At 35.9% G+C, this 26,915-nt stretch overlaps 8 protein-coding genes and 1 long non-coding RNA gene across 10 annotated transcripts in view; 3 read left to right on the top strand and 6 right to left on the bottom strand.

The window, feature by feature from the left end:
* Positions 1-430: 430 nt before the first annotated feature.
* On the bottom strand, positions 431-24,611 carry LOC111799839. Its single transcript, XM_023683319.1, has 3 exons — positions 24,601-24,611; positions 18,607-18,612; positions 431-950 (listed from the first exon to the last, which is right to left on the bottom strand). Exon 3 carries the CDS (start codon positions 906-908, stop codon positions 702-704), a length of 207 nt encoding a protein of 68 aa, XP_023539087.1. The 5' UTR covers positions 909-950; positions 18,607-18,612; positions 24,601-24,611; the 3' UTR covers positions 431-701.
* On the bottom strand, positions 2,119-2,850 carry LOC111799840. Its single transcript, XM_023683320.1, has one exon. It carries the CDS (start codon positions 2,398-2,400, stop codon positions 2,194-2,196), a length of 207 nt encoding a protein of 68 aa, XP_023539088.1. The 5' UTR covers positions 2,401-2,850; the 3' UTR covers positions 2,119-2,193.
* LOC111799838 (nuclear transport factor 2B-like) lies at positions 2,987-5,079 on the bottom strand. Its single transcript, XM_023683318.1, has 2 exons — positions 4,640-5,079; positions 2,987-3,303 (listed from the first exon to the last, which is right to left on the bottom strand). Exons 1-2 carry the CDS (start codon positions 4,940-4,942, stop codon positions 3,229-3,231), a joined length of 378 nt encoding a protein of 125 aa, XP_023539086.1. The 5' UTR covers positions 4,943-5,079; the 3' UTR covers positions 2,987-3,228.
* Positions 5,570-7,670, bottom strand: LOC111799837 (probable WRKY transcription factor 75). Of its 2 annotated transcripts, none has more exons than XM_023683316.1 (2): positions 7,087-7,670; positions 5,570-5,845 (listed from the first exon to the last, which is right to left on the bottom strand). In XM_023683316.1, the coding sequence occupies exons 1-2, from the start codon at positions 7,512-7,514 to the stop codon at positions 5,668-5,670; spliced, it is 606 nt and encodes a 201-aa protein (XP_023539084.1). In that variant the 5' UTR covers positions 7,515-7,670; the 3' UTR covers positions 5,570-5,667. The 2 variants fall into 2 exon arrangements, with proteins under 2 accessions (XP_023539084.1, XP_023539085.1); XM_023683317.1 differs by having other exon boundaries at positions 5,752-6,093.
* LOC111799841 lies at positions 6,483-7,068 on the top strand. Its single transcript, XR_002815918.1, has 3 exons — positions 6,483-6,602; positions 6,673-6,731; positions 6,808-7,068. It is a non-coding gene; the product is annotated as an uncharacterized LOC111799841 (long non-coding RNA).
* Positions 12,029-14,641, bottom strand: LOC111799835 (protein LAZY 1-like). Its single transcript, XM_023683314.1, has 4 exons — positions 14,594-14,641; positions 14,449-14,515; positions 12,574-13,253; positions 12,029-12,473 (listed from the first exon to the last, which is right to left on the bottom strand). Exons 1-4 carry the CDS (start codon positions 14,597-14,599, stop codon positions 12,213-12,215), a joined length of 1,014 nt encoding a protein of 337 aa, XP_023539082.1. The 5' UTR covers positions 14,600-14,641; the 3' UTR covers positions 12,029-12,212.
* On the top strand, positions 18,574-21,930 carry LOC111799836 (protein MAK16 homolog). Its single transcript, XM_023683315.1, has 9 exons — positions 18,574-18,777; positions 18,900-19,009; positions 19,306-19,424; positions 19,523-19,620; positions 19,961-20,048; positions 20,184-20,312; positions 20,440-20,548; positions 21,156-21,289; positions 21,524-21,930. The coding sequence occupies exons 1-9, from the start codon at positions 18,716-18,718 to the stop codon at positions 21,566-21,568; spliced, it is 894 nt and encodes a 297-aa protein (XP_023539083.1). The 5' UTR covers positions 18,574-18,715; the 3' UTR covers positions 21,569-21,930.
* On the bottom strand, positions 23,492-25,607 carry LOC111799834. The gene is made up of 4 exons (XM_023683313.1): positions 24,994-25,607; positions 24,579-24,819; positions 23,868-23,985; positions 23,492-23,730 (listed from the first exon to the last, which is right to left on the bottom strand). Exons 1-4 carry the CDS (start codon positions 25,605-25,607, stop codon positions 23,639-23,641), a joined length of 1,065 nt encoding a protein of 354 aa, XP_023539081.1. The 3' UTR covers positions 23,492-23,638.
* A 1,276-nt stretch (positions 25,608-26,883) lies between these two features.
* The window catches only part of LOC111800604 (exocyst complex component EXO70B1-like), a 2,270-nt gene continuing 2,238 nt past the window's right edge, over positions 26,884-26,915 (top strand). Inside the window, exon 1 of the mRNA XM_023684376.1 lies at positions 26,884-26,898. The gene's annotated coding sequence lies outside the window, so the exon portion shown is untranslated. The remainder of the gene's footprint in view (positions 26,899-26,915) is intronic.

Raw genomic sequence — 26,915 nt, 5'->3', positions numbered from 1 at the left:
CCCTACAAAAAAAAAAAATTGTATTTAATATTTAAAGGAAGAAAATAGCAAATAATATGGAATAATTTTAATATTTGAAATTATAAGGATTAATTTGCAATTAAACGGAAAAAGAAATGTTTGGTGGAGCATATTTGGTAGCATAAAGAGATGAATTGAAAATACGAAGGAATGATATGAACCAATGAGAAATTCCACCCACTTTGAAATACTTATAAATATATAATAAATAACCTGACCCACAAGAAATAATAATGTATGAATAATTTGACCTAACGCTTACCATCACTTGACTTGAGACTTATCTTTTGCTAATCACTATTCGTCCAAAGAAATGTTTCAATTGATTTTTGTGATTCCATGTGTTCATCATCACAGGTTCACCGATTGAAATAAACTTGATAGATTAATCAATTAATATACTAAGAAGTGAATCCAAAATCTGGAATATATCACATGGATTAGGAATCAATTGACTGTGAATACTGAAATCATTCAAACTAACACAAATTACAACAATATGGCTTCGCCGAATCCGTTAAACAGAAAAGCAACATGAAATCGATCTCGAGATTTCGAAGATGAGTTGCAGACAGAGCAGTAAGAAACACAAGCAGAATCAAACGAAGAAACAGAGAATATATACCTGGAATTTCGAAGAATCGCGATCCGATTGCGATTGCGATTGCGATTAGGGAGGATTAGAGGTAGATGTGAAGTTGAAGGACGAAGGTGAAGAGGCAAATTAGGGCGAAGAAGATGAGGGAATGGATGAAAATGGAGGCGCCGCTGGTTTGGAAGTTGCCGAACTGGATGAAATGATGGTGGCCGGGAACTTGAAACAGAAGGCCGGGAGATAGTAGAAGAAACAGAACCACAGCCACGAAAACTGGGCCCCAATCCGCCATAATTCCTACCTTCCTGTGCTTCGGTTTCTGAAATCTGACTCATCGAGTGCGCCTCCGCCCACCGCCTTTTATATTTGGTCGTGAGACGTGAAAATGCCCTTCTTCACCTTTTTTTTTACACGATTTTCTATGCAGTCTCATAAACGTGACTCGAGACTCAAACATACGTCGACGTTATCTACAAAGTCTTAATTTCTTACGGCTTGTTTGTTCGCTAGGTTAGAACAAGTGTCGTACAATTGTTATTCCGTTATCGTAAGAGTGCGATTGTGACAAGTGGTATCACTATATAACGAATGATTCTTGCTAGATCTTACTGTATTTAAACGGAAAGCTCGTTTTTAATGCCTCTGTGTAGACAAGTTTCTTCAAAATCATCATTACTCCTAAAAAATACAACTGAACTCGAACTCGTTCTTTTATTTGTCTGTTGAACTTAAGCTTTCATTGTCACTTCGTATATTAGTATCTACACTTTCAACATCCACAACCAGACAATAATCGTGGTATATGTCATTTGTTTTTTCCCAGAGCATTCTATCTTGAATGCCTTGCATTAAATTAAGTTAATTAGTAATTTATTAGTAAAATATAAAAAAAAAAAATTCATAATTTTTAGATTTAATGATTCCTATCCTTATTCAATCATACTTAATAAACTATGGATAGAGGTACCCATTAAATAATACAAAAATTCACCCATATGCAAAGTGTGTATATATATTTAATTCATCCATATGCAATACTTATAATAAATAATATGACGACCACATGAAATAATAAATTAGTAATTTGGTGTACCTCCTTACAATTTTCTATCTATGTTTCACACTATTATTTTAACAAATTATACCAAAATTAAGGGGGAAATTATAATTTCAATATAAATATTAATACAAAATTAAAATTTATTTTGGGTCTTGGTGAGTTTTTCCAAAAATTAGCTCGAGACTCCGATTAGGATTTAACTCTTGATGGCTCCGTCATGCCCTTACACCCTGTTCGTTTCTCGCTTCTAAAGATGAAAAATATTATTTCAATTCTTTTAAGTTTTTCTTAGTTATCTTTTTGCTTTTGTTTGAGTATGGTCGCAATTCATTCATGTAACCATCTTTTACTGAGTGTCACTTAATTTTCTGACAAGTTAAGAGAGGTACAAGAATGCAAACATAATCTCACGTCATGTAGAAGTGAGAAAAAATCACGAGATTTAAATAACTACGACATGAGAATGGATACAAAGTGTTGCGAAACGAAAATCAAATTGATGAATTGAAAGATGGAATCAGACGTAGATATGAAGATGGAGGACGAGAGTGAAGAGGCAAAAGAGAGCAAAGAAGATGAGGGAATGAAGAAAAATGGAGGTAGCGCTGGTCTCAAAGTTGCCGAATTGGATGAACTTGTCGGCGCCGTGGACTTGGAACAGAAGCCCCGGTGATAGCAGAATGAACAGAATCACCGCCACAAGAACAGGGCCCCAATCCGCCATTCTTCTTTTTTTCTCTTTGCTTTTGCTACTGCCATCTGCCTCTGGTTTATGCTGTTTTTATAATTGGGCGTTCTTCAAAACATGACAAATTATAGGTGATTACAGATGTATTTAATTATACCACTTTCATTGGACAACCACTCTATTCGCTTTCATATTAGCATACGTTACTTCAACTAATTATATAAATAATCACAACCATTTATATAAATAATTCATATCTATTTAACTTGCAACAACCCGACCTTACAAGTACCTACTTAAAATGGAGGGATCCCGTTTTTTATAGCATCCACAAGCAAGTACTTGTAAGCTCGGGATCCCGTTTAGCTATTGCCTTTACCTTCAGCTTGGCTTTCTCTCACTCGATCAACATCGAACGTCCTTTCCATTCGATCACCAACATGCTCCATTGTTTGATTCCGTTGTGGTGGAATCAATTTTATTTTGAACATTCATATTTCAATTTCCATGTAGTGGAAGTTCTTTCAACATTATGTGATGAATGAGTATAAAACATTATTTTTTCCACAGGTATAATTGCATATAATGCACTCGCATTCGAATAAGCACACACACTGTTTCATCACTTGAATTCGAAGAGTATTGAGCAAATCACTAGAATTTGAACAAAGTAATCTACTTCATCAATTCTCAATGACAACCAAGAAATTCAACCTTGCATAGGCACACAATTTGAAGCATAAGCACGATAAGATATAATCCAAGTTCCAATTTAAAATGTCTAAAAAAACTGAAGGGTGATTAACAAACTGGTTGAATAACCTCACATTTCAGGCCTCCCAATGCCATGAACTAATCTCAACTTCAGGCATAGTTCAATCGGAAAATGTCATTCAGCACATAGAAGCTTCCCTGTGGGGTTGGCATCAAATGGAACATCTAAAAGCACAAAGTAAATACATTTTGGTTAGAATAATTTACTAAGCAATTTAAGCCCTTTAAAACTCAAGGACAGAGTTGAACAACCTAACCAAATCCTACAAAGAACATGGATTCACAGCTAACAACAAAAAAGAGAATTGTTCATATCGTAATTCGATTTTCACGTTCAGCCATAAGTTCATGTCCTGTAGTTAACTATTAAAAACTGTGCCTTCTTTTCCAATCTTGCACATATATTAACAAATTCTAAATTCTTTCTTCCCAGAAGTTCTCGACATAATTGAATTTGTTTCATAATGAGATAAACAAGAAAAGTAATACCTATTCATCAGTGTGTTCTATTTCATTATATTAAACACAATACATATTCACTAATATTGTTATTCACAGACTATAAAATATACCGTCATAAATACCATCATTCCATAATTTGTTTTAACAATGCTTTCATGATTCATCATTCTAAAACAAATTCCATTCCATAAGCAATTTGGGTATATATAGAATTAGAAAAGGTAAATGAAGAACGAGTAAATACATGTTCTTGAATTCCCACGTGAACTTATATCTAAAAGTACCACCAAATAGTCAATGAGAATATAGATCATGATCACAGATTCAATGCGTCATTACTTTCTCTCAAAGATGTCATCATGATAAGCTAGAAGAGAAGTCATAACATGCATAGATACTAGAAGAAAGACACATGGGACGAGGCAACGTTTTTATTCAAACATAACAGCAGGGGAACTTTCTTAGTCGCCTCACAAATTCCCACGGATAAAAGCAGCATCCATTAAGGACCAGTTTAGCACTAACTTTTCAGGGTTAAATAATCAAGTACCTTTTTTTCTCTAACTAGGCCCATGCTGATAAATCAGCAAGATGGTCAAATGAACTTAATCCACGAGATTTCTTCTAAAAAAATAAGAACCCAATAGTAAAACATGAATCATCTCAGACATGCCGAACCCGCCAAATACCAAATACAATAAAAAGTAGTAAACAAGCATATCACGGTCTCAAGCTTGATCTACAGTACCGTTATCCCAATATGATACAAAAAATCCTAACGAAAACCCCTAGATCTACATGATGAACAAATACGACGCAAATTACCCAAAACCTAATGATACTTCAAGAGCACAAACGCATAAATTAGAGAATCACAACATCAATTCAGTCAAGGAAACTCTATAACAAGGATCGATCGGCTAACTCCAAGAGAACACAAGATCCAACCAAGATCAATCCATAAATTCAACATCAATAACCACAAGGCTCACAAAACCGCAACAAATCAAGCAATATCTTCAATAAGAAAACACATTACCTGACTGAATTTGAGAGCATGCTGTTCTCCGGCGAGTTGAAGATTGCCGCTGACGAAGACGAGCACGCCACCGCTAGGGCCAGAAGGCTGGCAATCGACAGTGCTAACGGAGTGTTGGCACTGCTGGAAGGGAAGGCTAGTGAGCTTGGCGACAATATTCTGCGAGCCTTGGATCTTCTGACCTTCAAACGTCAACATGGAATTGTCCTGGTAGAGATTAGCAAGACCGCCTCGATTGGCGTCGAAGGTGGAGTAATAATGATCGACAAATGCCTTAGCCACCGCGTCGGGATCCATCCCCATAACGTTCGATTCTGCCGCCGGTAAACTGCAAAAACACCAACTTTTCTCCGCCCTGCTTGAGAACGACGCAGAGTTTTACAGAGAAAAACCTGGATACGACAGCTTGAGCCGAGGGTTCGAGAGATGGAGGGTTAATTGGGAATTTATAATGTCGACAATATCGAGGGTTAGACCCGTCCGGTTCGTTTCTTTTTTTGGTAAGGTCTTCGGTGGGGCTTTTCTAATATATGTATATATTTTAATTATTATGATTAANAATTTAGGTTTAAATTTATTTTGAATCCTAAAATTGCGTTTTAAGATTTTAATGGAAGTATAACAGTTTAGTTTTTATATTTTATAATTATTTAGTTTCAAAATTTTTAAATTTTTAATAATTTATTTATATTATAAAATTAATATAAAATCAAAATGAATATATTTAAATTCCATAGAATTTTTTTTTAAATTTTTTTTTTCTCTTATACAAATCATATTTAGTATTACTCTCAGTTCGCTCTCACTTCCTCATCCTCGTACTATCCTCCAGTCTCTTTTAACTCTGCAATCGACATGAGCAAAGAATTTCAACTCGTGAATGCGACCCACATCCATACGAACGCTAGACAACATTTCGCTCGTGCAAGTGGCACTACTCAATTTCGATCTCATTCTGAAATAAATACTTGTTTATATGTATAGAAAAAATGTAATAAATTTGACATGAGTAAATATTCGTAAAATAATCAATAAGAAGTGTAAATTTGCATCTGGGTCAAAATATGCTCGAAGTTATCTGTGGATTTCTGAATGGGATGAGAGTGAATGCCTTCGTAAGTTGTCACCACCACTCCTTCATCTCTTGTTAGCCTTTGCACTTGCTTCTTCACTTTGCACCCTTGGTGTGTGCATTTATAGTAGCTTCTGCAATTCATTAACCAACCCTTTTCTTACAACATATAATACCAAACAAATAATTCATAATTCAATAGACACGATCCGGAGGTCCTCATTCCCGTCCTCGCCTCCTATTTCATTCTCTATTCCCACAAAATTTTCTATTTATTCTGGAGACAAGAATTTCCCGAGGATTGGATCGTCTTTCCCAATTAGGGTGCAGTGTGATATGGGTTCCCCGTCCCCGTCCCCGTCTTCGCCTCCTATTTCGTTCTCTATTCTCACAAAAAGAAAAAAAAAACATTTATTCTTATAGGGATCGTGACGAGAAATTTTCGAGAATTGGATTTTTTTTTTTCTCTATTAGGGTGCAGTGTGGTAAGGGTTCCCAGTCTCCGTCCTCGCCTCTTATTTTATTCTCTATTCTCACAAAAAAAATTATTTATTCTTATAGGGATCGAGACGAGAATTTTTCGAGAATTGGGTTGTTTTACTATATTAGGGTGCACTGCGGTAAGGGTTCTCCGTCTCCGTCCTCACCTCCTATTTCATTCTCTATTCTCACAAAAAATTTCATTTATTCTTACAGGGATCCAAACGAGAATTGTCCGAGAATTGAGTTGTTTTTCTCTATTAGGGTGAAGTGTGGTAAGGGTTTCCCGTCTCTGCCCTCACCTCCTATTTCATTCTCTATTCTCACAAAAAAAATTCATTTATTCTTACAGGGATCCATACGAGAAATTTTCGAGAATTGGGTTGTTTTTCTCTATTAGGGTGCAGTGTGGTAAGGGTTTCCCGTCTCCGCCTCCTATTTCATTCTCTATTCTCATAAAAAAATTCATTTATTCTTACAGGGATCCATACGAGAATTTTTCGAGAATTGGGTTATTTTTCTCTATTAGGGAGCAGTATGGTAAGGGTTTCCCGTCTCTGTCCTTGACTCCTATTTCATTCTCTAATCTCACAAAAATTTTCATTTATTCTTATAGGGATCCATACGAGAATTTTTCGAGAATTTGATTGTTTTTCTCTATTAGAGTGAAGTGTGGTAAGGGTCACGGGAAATGTAATCCCTGTACCCAATCTTATTTAGCTAATGGAGAGAAATCTCTCTCAACTCTTTCTTTTAATGTTTATATGATTTGCGACGGTTCTAAAACGACATTTCTACTAATAATTGGAGGTATTATTCAATACTTAACCATAAAATTTGACTTTTAAGGCGTTGATTTTAATGCTAAGAAATAATTATTGACTAATTAGGTTACCTTGGGAATTTGTTGTTCTTCACACCCTTCTGTCCATACTTTCTCCATCGATATCCATCATCAAGAATATCAACTTGACTCCTTGTTTGAAAAGCAAATCTCCGGCTTCTCGTCTTCTTTTTCTTATCATTATCTCCCTGTCTCGCCGCCGTCATCTCCGTCGTCTCCGCTCCTCCCTCCACCACCTCCACCGCTGACCCTTTACTAACCGAAACCATATCTTCCTTCGTACTACTCCTCGTACCCACAGACATGTAGCTCCCCGACACGTCGGGAAACAACGGAAACCCACCGGAGATGGCCGCCTCCCGGAACTGACTTCCATGGATTCCGGTGGGCTCGGAAGCTCGAGAAATCAGCATTTTCTGGAAAGAGAGGGAGGTTGAAGACGATGAAGCTGAGAGAAAATCTGGGTAACTTTCCATCATCTCTGAGAGAGAGAGAGAGAGACAGACAGACAGAAATGGCGGCTGAATAATACTTTGGTTGAAGTTTGAACATTCGTAAACGGCAAGTAAGAAGGAGATCTCGTTTATAATGACAACATTTTCTTTTTTATTTTATTTTAATTTTATTATGTTGCTTTATCCATTAAGCAATACCACGTATTGCCTATACACCCTTAATTAAAATTAATTTATATTATATAATTTAGATGGGTCTATTAATTTAATTATATATTATTATCAATTCTCACCTTTAAAATTATTTTTATTAATTTATTTATATCAATTTACTAAAAAAATAAAAACTACGTCACATGAAAAAACAACGTTGGATATGAGAGAAATTGTTGGAAGTTAAAATGACACGTCACTTATTTATTTTGTCGTGTTAGTATGAGTAAGGCTATTTTTTTTTTTTTTGGCATTACAATAACTTTTAAAATAATTATTGATAAATATATTTTAATAAAATATTTGTCATGTGAAGCAAATTAGTGTTGGATCAATTTCAATTACTTTGAGATATTTTATTTTAATTACTCATATTTAATATTCAAATTATTTTGCGATAATTATTTAAATATATCTATAATTTGAATTAAATTAGAGGTTTTTATTTATTTATTTATTTTGTTGATTCATGTTGTCTAATTCAATTGTTCTAGAAAAAGTAGAGAACAAGTCTTAAATATTTGAATTTATTTTTAAAAAGTAAATAAATTTTGTGAAAATTAGATAAATTGGCTAAATAAAATTTAATTTGTGGATTTAAGGGATTGATTATCATAAACGAAGTGCCTTTAAAAGAAATATTATTATAATTTTATAATGGGTTGGTTTTGACCGAACCAAAAAGAAATTGTACCTTTGTACTTTTCTTCCCATTTTGATTTATTATTATTTTATAATGATATGTGATTTTTGAGTTATAATATATATAATTAATTATTCGATTTTCTTTTATTAAAATAATTTATTTGAAAATGATTATTAATAGGAATGGTTATTCAAACTAAAAGTATACTTACTAATTAATAAAAATTAAATTAAAATCTGTGGCACATTATCGTTTTTATTAATAAATTCTTATAATAGTATAAGATTTATAAATATATCTCATTTAATATAATTTATTCTATTATAACATTTATTATTTTTTTTTTTTTGTAATATAAGTTCTACAAAAATATTTATTATTAAAAATTTATATAATTTTATTAAAATTATGTGAGGATAATTATTATAAATAAAAATTTAATTAAAATTATTTAAATTAATACAAATAAAATAATCAACAATTAATTATTTAAAATAAAATTATGATAACATTTGGTATGCAACCCTCGACGTAATTATTTGATTCCTATGTATTTTATTCATAAACATTCTTTTTCGAGACGTTATAAAAAAAATTATTGTTGATATTTTTAATAATTTAAGAAAAATTAATCACAGGACTAAAATGAAATTTTATAAAAGAATTAGGACCAAAACATAATAATGAGAAAGTTGGGGGTAATACCAAAAATCAAATTCTCTTTTACTCCATTCTTTGGATTCATTCATGGGAACCTTCTATGTTTTGTGTGAAAGGAGCTTTAAGAAAACAAAATACTTTTCTCATTCCACGTTTTATAAGCATTGTTTAATGGACACGATTGAAACGACATGCTCCTCATGGCAAAACGGTGTGCATGTTTTGAATGAACAAAATAAAATATTCCAAAATTAAAAATAAAAAATCAAATTATATTTCTCCATCTTCCATTTATGAATAATATTTTAGAAATATTTTTTTCCTTTTAATATTGAATTTATGCCTATACTAAATAAAATGTAACCATAGATAAATTTATAGTCTCTATTTATCCTATGGTTTTAATAATTTAATTCATATATATTGATTAAATTTTCAACATTAATATAATATTTGTTTATGATTGAATCAAACAAATTAGAAAATAATTAAATTCCCGTTTGACTTTGAAAATTTTCACTAAACTATATTTCGTGTATGCTAGCATTTTAAAAAAAATAATTAAATAATGCTTTAAAAAATTTAATTATTATATTTAATTTTGTATAAGAAAAGAAAAGTTTATTTAAAGGATTATTTGACGGGGAAAGTGAAATAAATAAATCATGATAATTCTCTGAATTGTTGGTCGGTTTGAAAAGTCAACAGAATTTTCAACGTTTCAAATTGGGCAATCTGCCCAAATCCAATAGGAAATAAATAAATAAAATAAATAAATAAATAGGATGCAATGAATATGGCACTCCATGAAAAGTATTTTGTGTCGCTGTTCTTAGTCCATTTTATTTGACCATTAAGCCTATCTCTACCTACTCATGTTAGAAATTTTTTCACCTCTAGAGATTAAAGTGTTTTCGGGTGTGACAAAATTGAAGTATATTACAATTTTGCCATTAATATAATATATTTGACGTTTTTTGATGACTCTAATACCATGTTAGATGAACAGACTCATGTGATATTGTTCACTTTAAGCATAAACTCTTATGACTTTGCTTTGAACTTTTCCAAAATACTTCATACCAACGAACATAGTATTTTTTGATTCGTCAAAATGCACCATATTCTAAAGCTTTACCATTTATGCGACATATTTTATACAAGGTTCCTTCTCCAATAAATAAGCTACAAAATTTTTAATTTTTTTTTAAATAAAAAATTCATTAGTCAATGTTTTGTTTAATAAGAAAGTTCAAGGAAACTCAATTATCATTAAAATATTTTAGTGTTTTTTTTTTCTATTTGAATTTTCTTATTTTTTTCAACTTCCTAAATAAAGGGAAAGTTATTGCACATGGTATCTTTCTTCTAGATGGTCAAATTTAACTATGGGCATTAAAATTTATTTTTTAGTAAAAATTATAATTAAAATATTTGGTAAATATCAACGGTCGAGTTACTATAGCGACCCAGGTTTTAAAATATAACCGGGTTAGAATCATTTTCTCGTGTGCTATAAAAGCTTTTAAAAATAAAATAAGCTTTTACTTGGATTTAAAAATAAAATATAAACCTCCTTTTTATTTTAAATAAAAATTAGAAAATCTGATGTATGTCATAATTTTTTTAAGACGTCATAATTCTAAGACTTTCCAGTTTTTATTTAAAAAAAATAAAAAATAAAAGGTGGATAAATCTATTTATCAAATCCACGTGGAAATATTATCTAGGAAATAAAAGGAGAGATGTCAAAATACTCGTGCTTGTTTGAAGAGGGATCGGCGGTCAATAGATTGGAAAGTTAGTGAGCCAAAAATGTCTCTTTACACCCCCACCAAATTTGACTTTTGCTTTTTTTATTTTTTTAAGTAAATTTGTTCTTTTATTATTTATATTTTTATTACTCAAACAATTACTCCAATTATTATTAAAATCGTATTTACTCACGTGGAAGATTTAAGAACTTTCGAGGAAATTGTCCGCTAAAAATATTTAATATTTAGAGTTCGTGATTGAGTTGAGTTGGATTGTATTGTGACATTATTTTAAGATCAAATTTAATTGTTTGAGTCGTAAATTTTTTTCAACTCAAACCATATATATTAAATAACGAACTAATTTTTTTTTGGATTGAATTGAATTGATTTGGGTTGTTTGAATAATTTTTTTAATAAAAATAAATATTTATTCGTAAAACATATATTTATTTATTTTCAAATATTTAATTAAGATTCATACTCTATTTAAAAATTATTTTAAAGAGTTGTTATAGGATAGATAATAAAAATAATTATAAAAATAAAATAATTGTATTGTAACAAAAAAAAAAAATATATATATATATATATATATATATATATATATAATTTATTTGAACTCGACATTTCTTTATTTAGATCTTGAGTATTTTATCTGCACAACTAGGTTTACTGTCCTATAAGAAAATAATCACTCAAATCCTAGGTTGGTTGGAGAGTGGAACAAAACATTTTTTTACAAGAGTGTGGAAATCTCTCTCCAACAGATTTTTAAAACCGTGAGGCTGACGAAGATACATAACAGACTAAAGCGAACAATATTTATTAATGGTAGGCTTGAACTATTACAAATGGTATTAGAGCCAGCCACGTGACAGTGTGCCAGCGAGGACGGCTGAACCCCTAAGGAGGGTGGATTATAAGGTAGAACGTAATATAGGGTGTGGAAACCTCTCCCTAACTGACCGATCTCTTTCTATATACACACTCGAAGATATAAGAAATGGTTCTTCATCCTCATTTCATTTCTTAATTAAGAAGGCAATACCCTTTCCTTTTGTTGCGAATTCTAGATCCATGTTTGAGGGTTATATTTATTGTTTCTCAACCCAGATAGAACAAATGTGAAATTTTTTGGTCCATTAGAGTTAGGAGTATCATTTTTAGCCTTCGTGTAGCTGTTCATGACCAAAAGTTACTCTAACGAGTATCAAATTCTTATTTTTCAATCGAAATTAATACTCATTGAACTCAAAGATATCTATAAACAACTTAATATGTAGGAAATTTTATTGCTCTCGCAAACAAACGTACGTCTATTAAACTTTAATCAAAACACAGAGACAATACCGAAACTTTTAAGAAAATACACGAAATTCAAACTTTAGAAACTAAACCGATAATTTGAAATTTATTCGGATAAGTCGGAAATAAAGATTGATACATTCACTTACAGTCTGCATCAGTTTTGATCCATTGCTCCTTGTTCCAATCATCATCATGATCATCATCTGAGTGGGTGCTGGGTTGCTTGAAAATGAGCTTTTTTGGAAAGATCATGATGGACCCTCTATCTCCATTGTTCTTATGAACTCCATCAATGGCCGCCTTCTTCTTTTTCTCATTCTTTTGGGCCTTTTGATCCCACTTTTCTTTCTCCATTGTAGTGATCTCAGGATAAACCTTTCTATTGAACAAATTACGAATCTACCAGCGATTGCAAACGCTTTAGAACGAGAAAGATCAAACAATTCGATCGAATTTTATGAACTTTAAATCGACCAGAATGTTTTAATTTGATGCATACCTTGGAGAGTTTGGTTTGATCAGTTGAAACATTTAAGACATCACCAGAAGCTGTTGGATTATGCATCTTTTTCTTCAGCTTTCTTTTGATCAATTGAATCCCATACACCTTATTATCCCCTTTCTTCTCTACTTGCTTTTGATCATCCTTCTCATCCTCTGATGGTTTGCTTTTCTGAAACAGCTCTCCGAGCGACGTTCGATTCTCCTTCTTTGCCACCGTTGTCGTTTCCGAAAACTCGACCGATGACCCGAACAAATACCCTTGAAGCGGGCAAATGGCAGTGCTGCCATTGTTCTCAGGTCCTTCCAATACTTTACCATTGGAATTGACAGTGCTCCCGTGGCTGTTTCGTCTTGACCCGGTATCGTCTTTCGCCTCGGCATCGAGCACCTTCTCCAGCTCTTCGCTGATGAGCTTCAGTTCATTCTCTGTGACTTCGGTTTCTGTTTCAGTTATGTAGTCAATGGAGATGGAGAATTTTGGGGTTGCTGGGTCTGATGAGCCTAGGGTTCCAATGGCAAGGAAGCCAGGGAAGATCTCAGATATAGAGGCTAGTGGTTCATCATCTTCATAGCCTTGATCTAGCCTTGATGAGTTCAGGTCCTTTTGGGCTTGTTTGAATGGTTTATTGATGCTTGTTCTTGGGAAATATTGTTGGTCATCAATGAGTGGTTGGCCTGAAACACAATTTACCATTTGAAAGATTTATTGTAACAGCCGAGCCCGAGCCCGAGCCCGAGCCCAGGCTTTCGTTTCTGGGTTTCGGCTCAAGGTTTTTAAACGCGTCTACTAAGGAGAATTTTCCACACCCTTATAAGAAATGTTTCGTTTCCCTTTTCAACCATTGTGGGATCTCACAATCCACCACCTTTGGGGGCCTGCGTTCTCACTGGCACACCGCCCGGTGTCTGGCTTTGATACCATTTGTAATAGTCCAAGCCCACCGCTAAAAAATATTGTCCTCTTTGGACTTTTCCTCAAGATTTTAAAACGTGTCTACTATGGAGAGGGTCTAGCCCTACTACCGGTGTCTCGCATCGTCCAATAACCTGGTTTTGATACCATTTGTAACAGCCCAAGCCCACCGCGAGTAGATATTGTCCTCTTTGAGTTTTCACTTCTGGACTTTCCCTCAAGGTTTTAAAATGCGTCTACTATGGAAGAGGGACTAGCCCTATTCTCGGAGTCTCGCACCGTCTACTAACTTGGCTCTGATACCATTTGTAAAACCCCAAGCTCATCGCTAGCAGATATTGTCAGGGACTTTCCCTCGAGGTTTTAAAATGCGTCTACTATGGAGAGGGGTCTAGCCCTACTACCGGTGTCTCGTACTGTTTAGTAACTTGGCTCTGATACCATTTGTAACAGTCCAAGCCAACGGCTAGCAGATATTGTCCTCTTTAGGCTTTCTCTTCTAGGCTCTCTCTTAAAGTTTTAAAACGCGTCTACTATGGAGAAGGGTCTAGCCCTACTACCAGTGTCTCGCACCGTTCAGTAGCCTGACTCTGATACCATTTGTAACAATCCAAGCCCAATGCTAGCAGATATTGTCTTTTTTGGGCTTTTCGTTCTACGCTTCCCCTCAAAGTTTTAAAACGCGTCTACTATAGAGAGGGTCTAGCCCTACTCCGACCAATGTCTCGCACCGTTTAGTAACTTGGCTCTGATACTATTTGTAACAGTCCAAGCCCGCTAGCAAATATTGACCCCGTTGAGCTTTCACTCAAAGTTTTTAAAACGCGTTTGTTAAGGAGAGGTTTCTACACCCTTATATGGAATGCTTCGTTCTCCTCACCAACTGACATGGGATCTCACGTTTAACTTATAAAGTTCATGGATTCACGATGCCACGATATAGATTAGAGGTATTACCAATGACAAAATCTTTGAGGGGATCGCCACTGTTTTGCCTGAACTTGCGGTGCATCCATCCTAATAACTGATCAATTTACAAGAGAAGTTTAGGCTCAAAATTAGGATAGTTCTTACAAAGATTCAACAAAGAATGAACTCTTACCTTCATCTTGTGTTTGTGTGGAGAAGATTTCTTGAAAGGAGAGCTTGAGGAACACTTTCTTTAATAGAATGAGAAGATTTGTGGAAGGATGGAAACATATAGATAGTACCATATTTTGGGTTTTCGATGCTCTTGGAATTACGTGTTAATTAGACATTAGGGGCCTCGATTCTGGGTCCCGAAAATGTGCTCTTTAGTTTGTTCTATTTCGAGTCTTATCTTCTTTGAATCATTATTTATGAACTGACTAAGACGTGTCGAATGAGCGATTGGAAATGGTCCAAATTGATCCACTTTTATGTTCTCGATAAACCTCTCCCCTATCGCTACATGTTCATGTCATGGGTTTCTTCTTTCTTTGAGTTGGCTACCACCGTCTAAGTCATGGGACATCGCTACATGTTCATGTCAAATGAGCATGAATGAACCGAGATAACATTCGAATGAGGCTGATTTTGAGAAGAGAATGGTTGAGAAAGATAGTCTTCATTCTTAGTAGCAGTTTTGGGTAACATGGTCATCTCGAAAGGGATACAGGGGAATGTCGAGACCATCTGGTGTTGAATCTTATATACTAAATCCCGATCAGAATCTTGGACATGACACGTTACATATCATACCAGACCAAATCATGTGAGGAAGCTTGTCCTCACTTTTTATGTTCTTTCAGCTCATCATTTCTAGCCTTAGGTTTTTCACAAGAAAACCAATGACTAAGGACATAAACAACGAGCCACAACAAAATTAAAGGCTCCAAAGATGTTGACAAAAGAGCATATTCAAATAAGGGTTTGGTACTCAATGTTCCCAATGGCCGTCTGTACCTAGACATTGCACAACACGACATCGGCATAGTCTCGTAACTAAGACATGAACCTAGGAACATAAGGACATTGACAAATGGGTATCGATTTTTTTGGAAAAGAAATGTTTGGGATTACCGACTCTCATCATATCTCTATAATGATATCATGTTCTCCACTTTTGAGTATACGTTCTTGTGATTTTTCTTTTCGTTTTAGCTACAACGTATGTTTATAATGATATCATATTCTCTACTTTCGGGTATAAGTGCCTCTATAACGATAATATATTCTCTAGGTTCAAGTATAAGTTATCGGATTTTGCTTTTTGGTTTCACCTTCAACGTATCTCTAATAACGATATCATATTCTCCACTTTTGAGTGTAAGCTCTCAAAAGTGGAACATAAGGTGGATTGATTCTGGAAAGAATTTAGCTAACTAATCTCGATAGTTCATTAGTTTGAGGTACGCCTAACGATGAAGCTCGATTAAGCATGACTAAGCAAGCTTTACTAGTCTAATATCACGAAGTGTAGAGGATAGGAGAAGATGAATAGTTGGATGATATTGAGATGACTAATGATGTGTATTACCCTCTTCATGCTTCATTGGCAGACTCCAATTGTCTTTATTTTCACCCTAACATGATATGCTCATCTTTTTAGGGTCTTTTTTTTGGTAAAGGAATTTGAAGGTTGTTGGTATCTTCTTATCCATTTCATTGGGATCAAATCTTCTAGACCCATGTGGGGTTAGATGCCTTTAGACATTTAGACATTTTCTTTGTGTTACATTATAATTGAAAAATCACTTTCTAAATTCCAACGATGTTTGGATTCCAAATCTTGGTCTAAATCTTCGGCATGAAGTATTATAGTATTTTTATTGGGAGTGACGTTAATCTATCGTGGGTCTCGTCATGAAAAGGTATCAGATCTATTTCTTTCTCCCAATATTTGTTTAGTCGTGTAATGAGAATGTCATATGTCCTTAGTGCGTGTTATGCATGTCGAGAGAAAGTAGTTCTTCAAAAATTGTCAAAAGTATGATATCATATGACGTAATCAACTTACCGTAAGTGACTTAGAGCCTACCTAACGTTGGAAGAGTATATACTTGAGCTATATAAATGGAGCAAAAAAGTACTCACTTCTCTCTCAAAAATTGATTGTCATTCCTCCTAATATTCTATATTTCTAGTCGTTTTTCATTTTAAAGAGTAGGCGCAGGCCCAGTTCTAAATTTACGTAATCCAGCCCAATACAGTTCTACCCAAACCACACACCCGGCCCAGCCCAATACAATTCTATCCAAACCACTCACTCGGACCAGCCCAACACAATTCTACCCAAGCCCAGCCCAATACAATTCTACCGAATCCCAGCCCAATAAAATTCTGTCCAAACCACTCACCGGGCTCAACCCAATAAAATTATACCAAATCGCTTACCTAGGCCCAGCCCAATACAATTCAACCCAAGCCCAGCCCAATTCAATTCTACCCAAACCACCCACTCGGACCAGCCCAACATAATTCTACCCAAGCCCAGCACAATACAATTCTGCCCAAACCACTCACCCGGCTCAACCCAATAAAATTATACCAAATCACTCACCTCGGCGCAGCCCAACAAGTCTACCAAACAAACACCACGGTCCAGCCCAATAATACAATTAAACCCAAGCCCAGCCCAATACAATTCTACCCAAACCACTCACCCCGGCCCCAGCCCAATAAATTATACCGAATCACTCACTTCGGCCCAGCCCAATACAAGCCTACCGAACCATTCACCCCGGCCCCGCCCAATACAATTCTACCAAAGCCCAGCCCAATAAAATTCTACCAAGCTCAGCCCAATACAAGTCTACCAAACCACTCACCCCGGCCCAGCCCAATAAAATTATACCAAATCACTCATCTCGGCTAAGCCCAACAAGTCTACCAAACAACACACCTCGACCAAGCCCAATATAATTCTACCAAGCCCAGCCCAATATAATTCTACCGAAACCACTCACCCCCGGCCCAGCCCAATAAAATTTTACCGAATTACTCACTTCGGCCCAGCCCAATACAAGTCTACTAAACCACTCACTTAGGCCCAGCCCAATACAACTTTACGAAACCACTCACATAGGCCCAGCCCAATAAAATTCTACCCAAACCACTCACTCGCCCCAGCCCAATAATTATACCAAATCACTCACCTCGGCCCAGTCCAATACAAGTCTACCAAATCACTCACCCCGACCCAGCCCAATACAATTCTACCCAAGCCCAGCCCAATACAATTCTGCCCAAGCCCATCCCAATACAATTCTGCCCAAACCACTCACCCGGCTCAACCCAATAAAATTATACTTAATCGCTTATCTCGGCCCAGCCCAAGAAGTCTACCAAACACACATCTCGGTCCAGCCCAATACAATTCAACCCAAGCCCAGCCCAATTCAATTCTACCCAAACCACTCACCCCTGCCCAGCCCAATAAAATTTATATTAATCACTCACACGGCCCAGCCCAATAGAATACTAAACCACTCATACGGGTCCAGCCCAAAACCATTTACCCAAGTCCAGCTCAATACAATTCTGCCCAAACTACTCACCCCGGCCCAGCCCAAATACAATTCTAGCCCAAACCACTCAGCCCAGCCCAGCCCAATACAATTTTACCCAAATCACTCACTCGGCCCAGACCAATACAATTCTACCGAATTACTCATTGTCGGCCCAGCCTAATACAATTCAACCCAAGTCCAGCCCAATACTATTCTACGAAAACTACACACCCCGGCCCAGCCCAATACAATTCTACCAATCCACTCTCCCCGCCCCACCCGAGCCCAATATAATTCTACTCAAACCAATCACCCCGACCCAGCCCAGCCCAATTCTACCCAAACACTTACTCCAGCCCAGCCCAATACTATTCTACCCAAACCTCTCACCGGCCCAGCCGAATACAATTTTACCCAAACCACTCATTCCGGCCCAGCCCACCTTAATTTTAAAAGAAAAGATATCATCAGTGTTTTGCCCTAGCCGCCTGCCCTCCCTTGCCCAACTCAAAACCGGTGTTTTCTCAATATTTGAGATCGGTTCGGTCTATAATATTGGTTCGGTCCGATTTCTAAAAACCGATAAACCCCAATTTAACTCTTGTTCAAAGCCCTCCGGCTCCGATCGTTCGAAGTTCTCCTTCGGCCTCTTCTCAAATTTGCCTGTTTCTTCTCTGAAAATCTTAGAATTGCCTTAAACCCTAACTATTACACTGAGCACAACCTTTGTTTCGTAAAGTTCTGAGTAAAGGATGCAGCACGACGAAGTGATATGGCAGGTCATCCGCCACAATCACTGCAGCTTCATGGCCAAGTCGGTTTTACTTCTTTTCTTTCAGTGTTTGAATTTTTTTTTTTTTTTTCGTACGCTTCTTTTTTCAAATGTGTTATTTCATTTTCTCTTTTGAAATTTTGACTGGTTTTGGTGTTCTGTAGGATTTCAACGGGGAATTTCTGCAGAAACCCTTATAATGTAACTGGGATATGTAATCGGAGTTCGTGTCCATTGGCTAACAGTCGCTATGCTACTATTCGCGATCATGACGGTACTACCTGTAGCTCATTATTTCCATTTTGGTCTCCTCGTGAATTGTTTCTGCTCTGCTTTTATTCGCTATATTTTAGCGCAGTCTTATTTGTATTGTTAAAAACTCTCTTTTGCACTCATGGATTGATAAAAGTGAATCTTTGTAGCTCTATGTTGTTGTTAATATTATCGCCTGCAGAAGTAAATCAAAGAGTGATCCAGAGTCGCTTCACATTTTTGAAGAATAAAAGAAAAGGAAATGGTTTCATTGACTATCTTACTTATATGCAAAATATAATTCTATTGTTCCTCCAGGAGTTTTCTATCTTTATATGAAAACAATTGAAAGAGCACATAAGCCAAATGAGTTGTGGGAAAGAGTTAAGTTACCCAGAAATTATGAAAAGGCACTGGAAATTATAGATAAACATCTGGTAAGTAATCATCTTAGTTACTTATGGTCAACATCTTAGTTTATCTATTTGATTCTCTTTTATAAATTCCTTAACCTATCTTCTATGTCTTTCAACAGATGTATTGGCCTAAGATACTTGTACACAAAACAAAACAACGATTGACTAAGATGACCCAAATGCGGATACGAATGAGGAAGCTTGCTCTGAAAACAAGGTTGGCTATTGTCTGCCCATTTCTTTCTTTTGGAAATGGAAGCTGTTTGTTTTATCTATATTAACACATGGGTATTTGATAACCTTCATTTTGTTCGTCTCTTTTGCTTTTGTCATTCCGATTGATAACTTGATAGAGAATATACATGTTTTCATCGAGTCTCTTCATCCATTCCTCATGTTCTATATTGTCACTTTGAGAGAATTGTAGTCTTTCATTTCCTTAATCATGTATTGTGCATCTAATCAGATGCATTAATGAGAAGCAGTGTATTACAAATATTTACAAGGTTATATTTTGTTGATTTTTTTGACCATATATCACTTCAATTACCAAACAGGGAGAAAATAATGACAACACCCAGAAAAGAGATTAAAAGAGAAGCCAGGAGGGAGCAAAAGGCTGAAAAAGCAGCATTGTTGGATAAGGTTGTACCTCGAATATTTATGTTGAAAGTTGTTATATTGAGACTAATGAACTCTTTTTTGTTTCTGCTAGAAATATTTTCCTTGACTGAGTAGTTAGTGTGGGGAAACTGTTTCTAATATGTACTTTTTTTGCAGAGCATTGAAAAGGAACTACTGGAACGGCTTAAGAAAGGAGTGTATGGTGACATATATAACTACCCTGTCGAAGCATATAATGAAGTTCTTGAAATGGAAGAATTGCAGGCTGCCAGTGAAGAGGAGGAGGTAGTGTTGCAAAATTTATTAGGAGTACACTTGCACTTTTCATTCCTTGAGGGAAGATTCTGTGACTTAGATGAATGATTTTATATTCCATCATTTGATAACTCGTATTTTTCCTTGGAATATGCAGGAACCTGAAATTGAATATGTTGAAGGGTATGAAGAATTAGAAGAAGAAGAAGATATGGAAGATTTTGGTGGTCTTGCAATCCATAATCCAGAAGCAGATGAAGATAGTGGTAATACAGTTTAGAATTTATAATAACAAATGGTTTTGAACTCTCAATAAATCTTTGTTGTCGTTTCTATTTGTGAGATCCCACGTCAACTAGAGAGGGGAATGATGCATTTCTCACAGGGCGTGGAAGCCTCTCCCTAGTAGACGCGTTTTAAAACCGTGAGGCTAATGACAATACATAACGGGCCAAAACAGACAATATTTACTAGCGGTGGGCTTTGACTGTTACAAATGGTATCAAAGCTAGACATCAAGTGGTGTGGCAGCAAGGACGCTGGGTCCTCAAGGGGGGTGGATTGTGAGATCCCACATTGGTTGGAGAGGGAAACTAAGCATCCCTCCTAAGGGTATGGAAACCTTTCCCTAGTAGACAAGTTTTAAAATCATGATGCTGACCACAATACATAATAGGCCAAAACGGCCAAAACGAATAATATGGATTTGTGCTATTACACTAATAGAGATGTATGATCTCCATTCATTTGGATAATATATACCTAGACCTTGCAATACCAAAAAGTGGTCTTTGTCCTGGCTATAATAGGTGCATAAAAAGTGGGTTTTGTTCGATGTTATTAGAATTGAGTGTAAATGTTCTGATGATTCAGATGGAATAGATGAAGACCTTGAAGACGTAGACGTTCCTCGCAAGAGAGGAAGAAAGGAGTCTACTTATTCTTTGAGGAAGGTCGAGAAAGATGCTCGTGCCAAACTGAAGAAGAAAGCAAAGGTTATAGTTGAGGTAATAGTTGATTTCCTACCATCATTCTCCATAGTTTTTGAAGCCTCATTTTTTTGAATGCCAATGTGTTCGACTAATTGAGTTATGCTCATATTAACGCCACTTCCATTCTGCATTTGCTTTGTTGGGCATGTTTTTAAAAAAGCTATGATACTTGGTTTGTGTGTGCGCTACTTCTTCCATTGTTGTCGTATGTTTTGGTTATGAATTCGGTTTCCTGTGCTATGTTGTTAGGTTGAGCACGAAGATGCTGATGAGCGCCAAACCACAGTCCACTAGACGTTTTTTTGGCTGTTGTTGTATAGGAAGGAAGGCTAAGGAAAAGCTCTTTTCCATGTAACAAGACTGTCTGTCACATACGATTCGTTTCTTTGCAATGGCGACGTTAAGTGGCTCGAGCAGTAAAAGTTTTGGCAATTCCATGTATGGCTTCTACAGATTGAGAATTGGATTTCATTTACAGGTATGAAGGGAACACATTAGATCGATCTCAAGGGAACACATTCAGCATTTTCTTTCTGTTTAGAGCTCTCCTTATATTTCTCATTTTTGTTTTGGTTTCTGGAACAAACTTCAAATCCTCTCCTCAAATCTCTTGTATTTTATACATAATTTTGAAACTTTCCCCACGCTCCCTCCTATCTTAGTTTTTCTTGAATCAAACAACTAGCTCAAATATAAGTGCTCTTAAAAATAGCTGTCTAGTAAAACTTTTGTATTTCTTAGCCTAACTTTGGAAAATATATGTAAAACATAGATATTACAAAACAAGGAAATATATAAGATGGAATTTTCATTTATTAGTTCAATTTTCAAAAATTAAATTTATAAGTTGTAATTATTATGTGTTAATTTTCAAAAACTTGATAAAATATCTGTAAAAAACAATAAAATAATATAGGCAAGTTAAAATAACAAACTGTATTGTATATTACCAATTCCTGCACACCAAAAAATTGAAAGGAAATTTGAATTAGCAACCACCAACAGTTTATAACAACATTTCCGCCATTGTTGGTCTAAGCTTTCTTAGGAAGGAAGCCAATGCAGAGGGTTGGATGGAGGACCTGCCGGAGATTATGTAGGCTAGACCTCCCCGTCCCTCCGAAAGAGAGGAGGAAGTATAACCGTCCAAATCGACTATTATCACATATGGTTCTCTTTAGGCTTTTATTTAATAGTTTCTTCTCAAGGTTTTAAAAGCAGTGGGATATTGTTCTTTTTAGGTTTTCCTCCAGAGGTTCCCCTAAAGTTTTAAAACGCCTATGCTAGGTAGAAGTTTCCACACCCTTATAAGTAATGTTTCATTCCTCTCCAACCGATGTGAGATCTCACTTCGAAAGCCTAAAAAGACACGGTGAGCTTGAACTATCATAAGAAGTAAGCATTCTGTTATTGCTAACCAGAGGAAGTACTCCATCGTTCCATCGTTCAAAGGATTCTAAAAACTTTCAAACGTAGAAGAATATAATACTGGTCCACAAATGAAGAATATAAACTTTCAAACAAACTCATTTACTAGTCCACAAATGGATTAAATCTTTATTTAATATAGCTGAAGAATATAATCTCTTACCCTAATCCTCTTTATCTCATCTCACTTGTAGATGAAGAATACTATCTGTTATCCTAATCCTTTCGATCTCACTTGTAGATGAAGAAGAACCCTTATCCTATTTCTCTCGATCTCACTTGTAGATTGAAAAAAAGGGAAGAAAAAGCTAAAAGAAGATTATCCATTGATAATAGCTTCAACCAATAAAGCCTAATTGATTCAAAGCAGTGGCTATGTCCATGCCCCTCCCCTATGCCTACCCACCCACCCACCAACCCAATCCAACACTGTTCCCACCAAACTCTCTATAAAAAGGAGAGAAAAAGGTAATAGGACATAGAAGATTTGTGGTGTGAGAAAAGGAATGAAGTGGGCCTTTTAGCAATTAAAATACCAACAAAAAGAAGGATTCAACAGCAAACAAAAATGACCAACCTACTGCACTGACTCTATACGGGCACTTTCTCTTCAATCATAAAATAACAACAAAAACAACATTAACATCCAAAATTTGAAGGGAAAAAAGGCCGAAGAACTCACAGTAGTAGCTGCTCAATTGCAGGCGCAAAACCTGCAAAATATCAGTCAAACAAAACACTGATTTCTAAACAACAATTTCATTCTCTACCCCCCACCCACCCACCCATACAAAAAGAATGTAAGGCAATGCAACCTAGATTTTGATTCCTCCCATTCTGATTGCAAGCCGTCAAATAATACCCTCAAGAATAAATTGACTTACTAAATTAATTCTCTACTCGAAATCTAAGCCACAAAATTGCAGCACTGAGACCTCAAAGTACCATTGCCACTTTCTCCTGTGAAACAAACGAAGAACAGTGGGCGATGAGAGGCTCGTAATGGTCAGCTCCGGCGCCGCACCAACCTGTATATAGTTACTATGTTAGCAGCAATAGGCGATAATGAAGATAATGCTAGCTGCAACTTTGGAGAAGATTGGGTATGTTGTTCAAGGAAAACTCAGATGTGAAACTAAAATAGGAGATGGGGTTGTTCCATTACCTGTTCCTTTCATGAAAAGAAAGAAAGGAACTTCGCAAATTTCGCTCCTGGGACGGTGTGGAAGAAAGAAAACACAATTTTCTTCATCAACCATTGCATCGGATCCATGTGCTTGCACCTTAAAGAAGTTCATAATTCAGGACTGTGGTCAGAAGCTTTTCGAAACAAATTTTAATGAAAGAAGTAAATGTTACACTGAGAGGAGCTAATTTGAGGGCTGCAAAAGCACTGATTCAGAGTCTAAATACTACTTTTTGGATAGCGTTCGATTTGTTTAAATATGGAAGAAAGTTTCAATTCACGAAAGTAGAAGCCTAGAACTCCCACTAGAAGAAATCTTTCAATTCACGAAGCAGCTAGTCTCTCTAATCAACATGAAATTGTAAATCAACGACAAAAACTTGGATCCAATTCACATCTCTTCGACTGTGAATGAAATTTCATAGTCCAAATTTAGTCTTAAGCCTTTCCCTGAACAGAGCAGTTTCAGAATCACCTATTTCTTTGTTAAGACGGAAACCATCTTGACAAATTTGTCAAACCTCAAAGGTCATGGTATTTCCCAGAGCAACAGGATTATCAAAAAAAAGACTAGAAAAAAAGTCAATGATCTAACATATCAAACAAACTTGCCAAAAATCAAATCGAGTCACAGAGGACGAAAACAAGAAAAGGATTGGTTCAACAAAGAATGGGAAAAAAAATTCTTACAACGTATATCTCACGCTTGAACTCTGTTGCAAGACATTCAATCGCTATGTCATCCCCAAAAGCTGCGGCGTGGCCCTCTCTGTTCTCATCCACATGTAACAATCCGTCCTCTGCATATTGCAGAGTAATAATATCGTACTCATCGCTATGGGAACCGGAAATTGACATGTATTTCGCCCAACTAGCACCGTCGTTAATCGGAATACATCTTTCTTTGTAAATCGACTCCGCCGCCGTTTCTCTTCAATCGGAGCAAACAAAATTAGATGCAAATACATGGAAAATTGAAAAGGCGCAATCGCCGTAGAGGAACTTTAGGAAAAACAATTTAGATCTCAGGTTTTCGTCGTCCAGAAGTTATAAAATTGTTATAGAAGAGACATTTCAGATCCAATCTGCCGAGAATTGTTTATACCTCTGCATTCCAAGTTGAACGAGCTCGTCGATAGCTCCGTCCAATGCCGGCCGATCCTCTTTCTTGGTCAACAATTTAACCTCTTGAACCACATGGATTCCCCATCCATTCTTCAGATCGGGCGAGTACAGATGACTAATCGCGTCATTAATCACCTCCTTCTCCTCCAATCTTGCAGATTCAAAATCCTCCAAGAATCGCCTCACCGTCCGGCGCCGGAGCTCGCGAGCGTCGACCTCACGCGCCATACTCATAGCCTTGTGAGAAGCCGTAAACAAGCAATTTCCATCAGAAGACACCTCACCGCCATGCGAGAGCCGAAACACAACAGATCTCAACCGCGCCGAAGAGGAATCTCCACCATCCAGCTCCGGTTGCTTCCAGAGAACGCCCTTGGCATGAAGTCTCTGAAGCTGCCGCCTCTGCTGGTCCTCAAGACCAAGAACATCATCCCAGGCAGTGGCCACGACGGCCGCCGTCTGGTCCAGAAGATCCAGAGCTCCATTAGCATCAATCACGGCGGAAGAGTTCTGGTCCCTCCAATTAACGGTCGGTGAGGTGGTCGGAAACGACTTGGCTACAGCCGTGGTGGAATCACAGAGTACCTTCCCCATTGTTGCAGCAGAAATGGCGGTAAAATGGAAGGATATTGAACCGTTACAGAGTCCTTTATTTGTCTTTCTTTCTTTCTTTCTCTCCTTCCGATGTCGACGAATAGAGTTGCAGAGGAGAGAGAAGAGAGAGAAAGACTAGAAGTGGGTTTAGGGTTAACGGATAGATGTACGAAGCAAAAGAATGAACACACGTGGACCAATCTCGACTATTTAAAGGCGCATTTTAGCACAGAATCTCACCCTAATGCTCCAACGGATTCATTTGCTAATATGCACCGTCAGTAACGTAATATCCACCATAAATAATTTCTTTTATTTATACTTATTACACCTTCCTCTTTTTATTTATTTGTTTTTCTGGAATTAATATGCATTTTTCGCTTTCTTTTGTAATAAACAGTCTTCAAATAAATTTAAAAGAATCAAATTATTTATTTCTTTTTGGTGAAAGTAGTTTTTATAAAGGGATAATGTGTCTTATTCTAGGCTAGAATCAATTAAATATTTTAATTAATAAAATTTACATGATAAAATATAAATAGTTCGACCATTATTTTTATAATTATTAAACTAAAAAAAATAGAAAAAACTATCAAATTCAAATATATGATAAAACATTTAAGAGATATCAATTTTATATTTTACCCAAAAATTATAATATATATAATTATTCTTTTATCTAATTTTTAAATGCAGTTATCTAATAAAATTTGGCTCATTTTTCTAAAAAAATTGTAAAAAAATAAAATAACAATAATAATTTAAAATTTTCAGCCAGCTCAAGTGCCGCCTCCACCCAACCAACGTCGGATATTCAACAATCCTCAACTCCCTCGCTTAGCTCTTAATATTGTTTTTTTTTTTTTAATTATTGAAATTTATGAATTTTGACAAAATAATTTAAATTTAGATCTAAATTAATACAACTATGCTCAAATTTGATAACTATAAAATAGAATGAAACCCAAAATAATAATAATAATAATAATAATAATAATAAACTTGGGGAGTCGGCCTTAGAGAGATAAAATGTGGATTAAGTAGAGAGAGAATGAAAGAAAACAGAGGTACGTGAGGGTCACAACCTTCGTTTTTCTACAAAAAAGGGTCAACGGTTAACGAACAAACTGAAAATTAGAGGCCAATAAGCTATTAATCCCTCTGTTTTTGCCACCCCCATCTTTTCTTCTCCACCATTAATCTTCACCAAAACTCACCAACTGAATCCTAGAGAGAGAAAAACAGAGACACAGAACAGAGACGAAGCCGGAGAGACTCTCTAATCCCATTTCCCCCCCCCCCCCCCCC

The sequence above is a fragment of the Cucurbita pepo genome, chromosome LG08 (genome assembly GCF_002806865.2).
Source record: "Cucurbita pepo subsp. pepo cultivar mu-cu-16 chromosome LG08, ASM280686v2, whole genome shotgun sequence".
In the NCBI taxonomy this organism is placed as follows: Eukaryota; Viridiplantae; Streptophyta; class Magnoliopsida; order Cucurbitales; family Cucurbitaceae; genus Cucurbita; species Cucurbita pepo.
The sequence above is the reverse complement of the archived record's forward strand: the minus strand, read 5'-3'. Positions and strand labels throughout refer to the sequence as shown.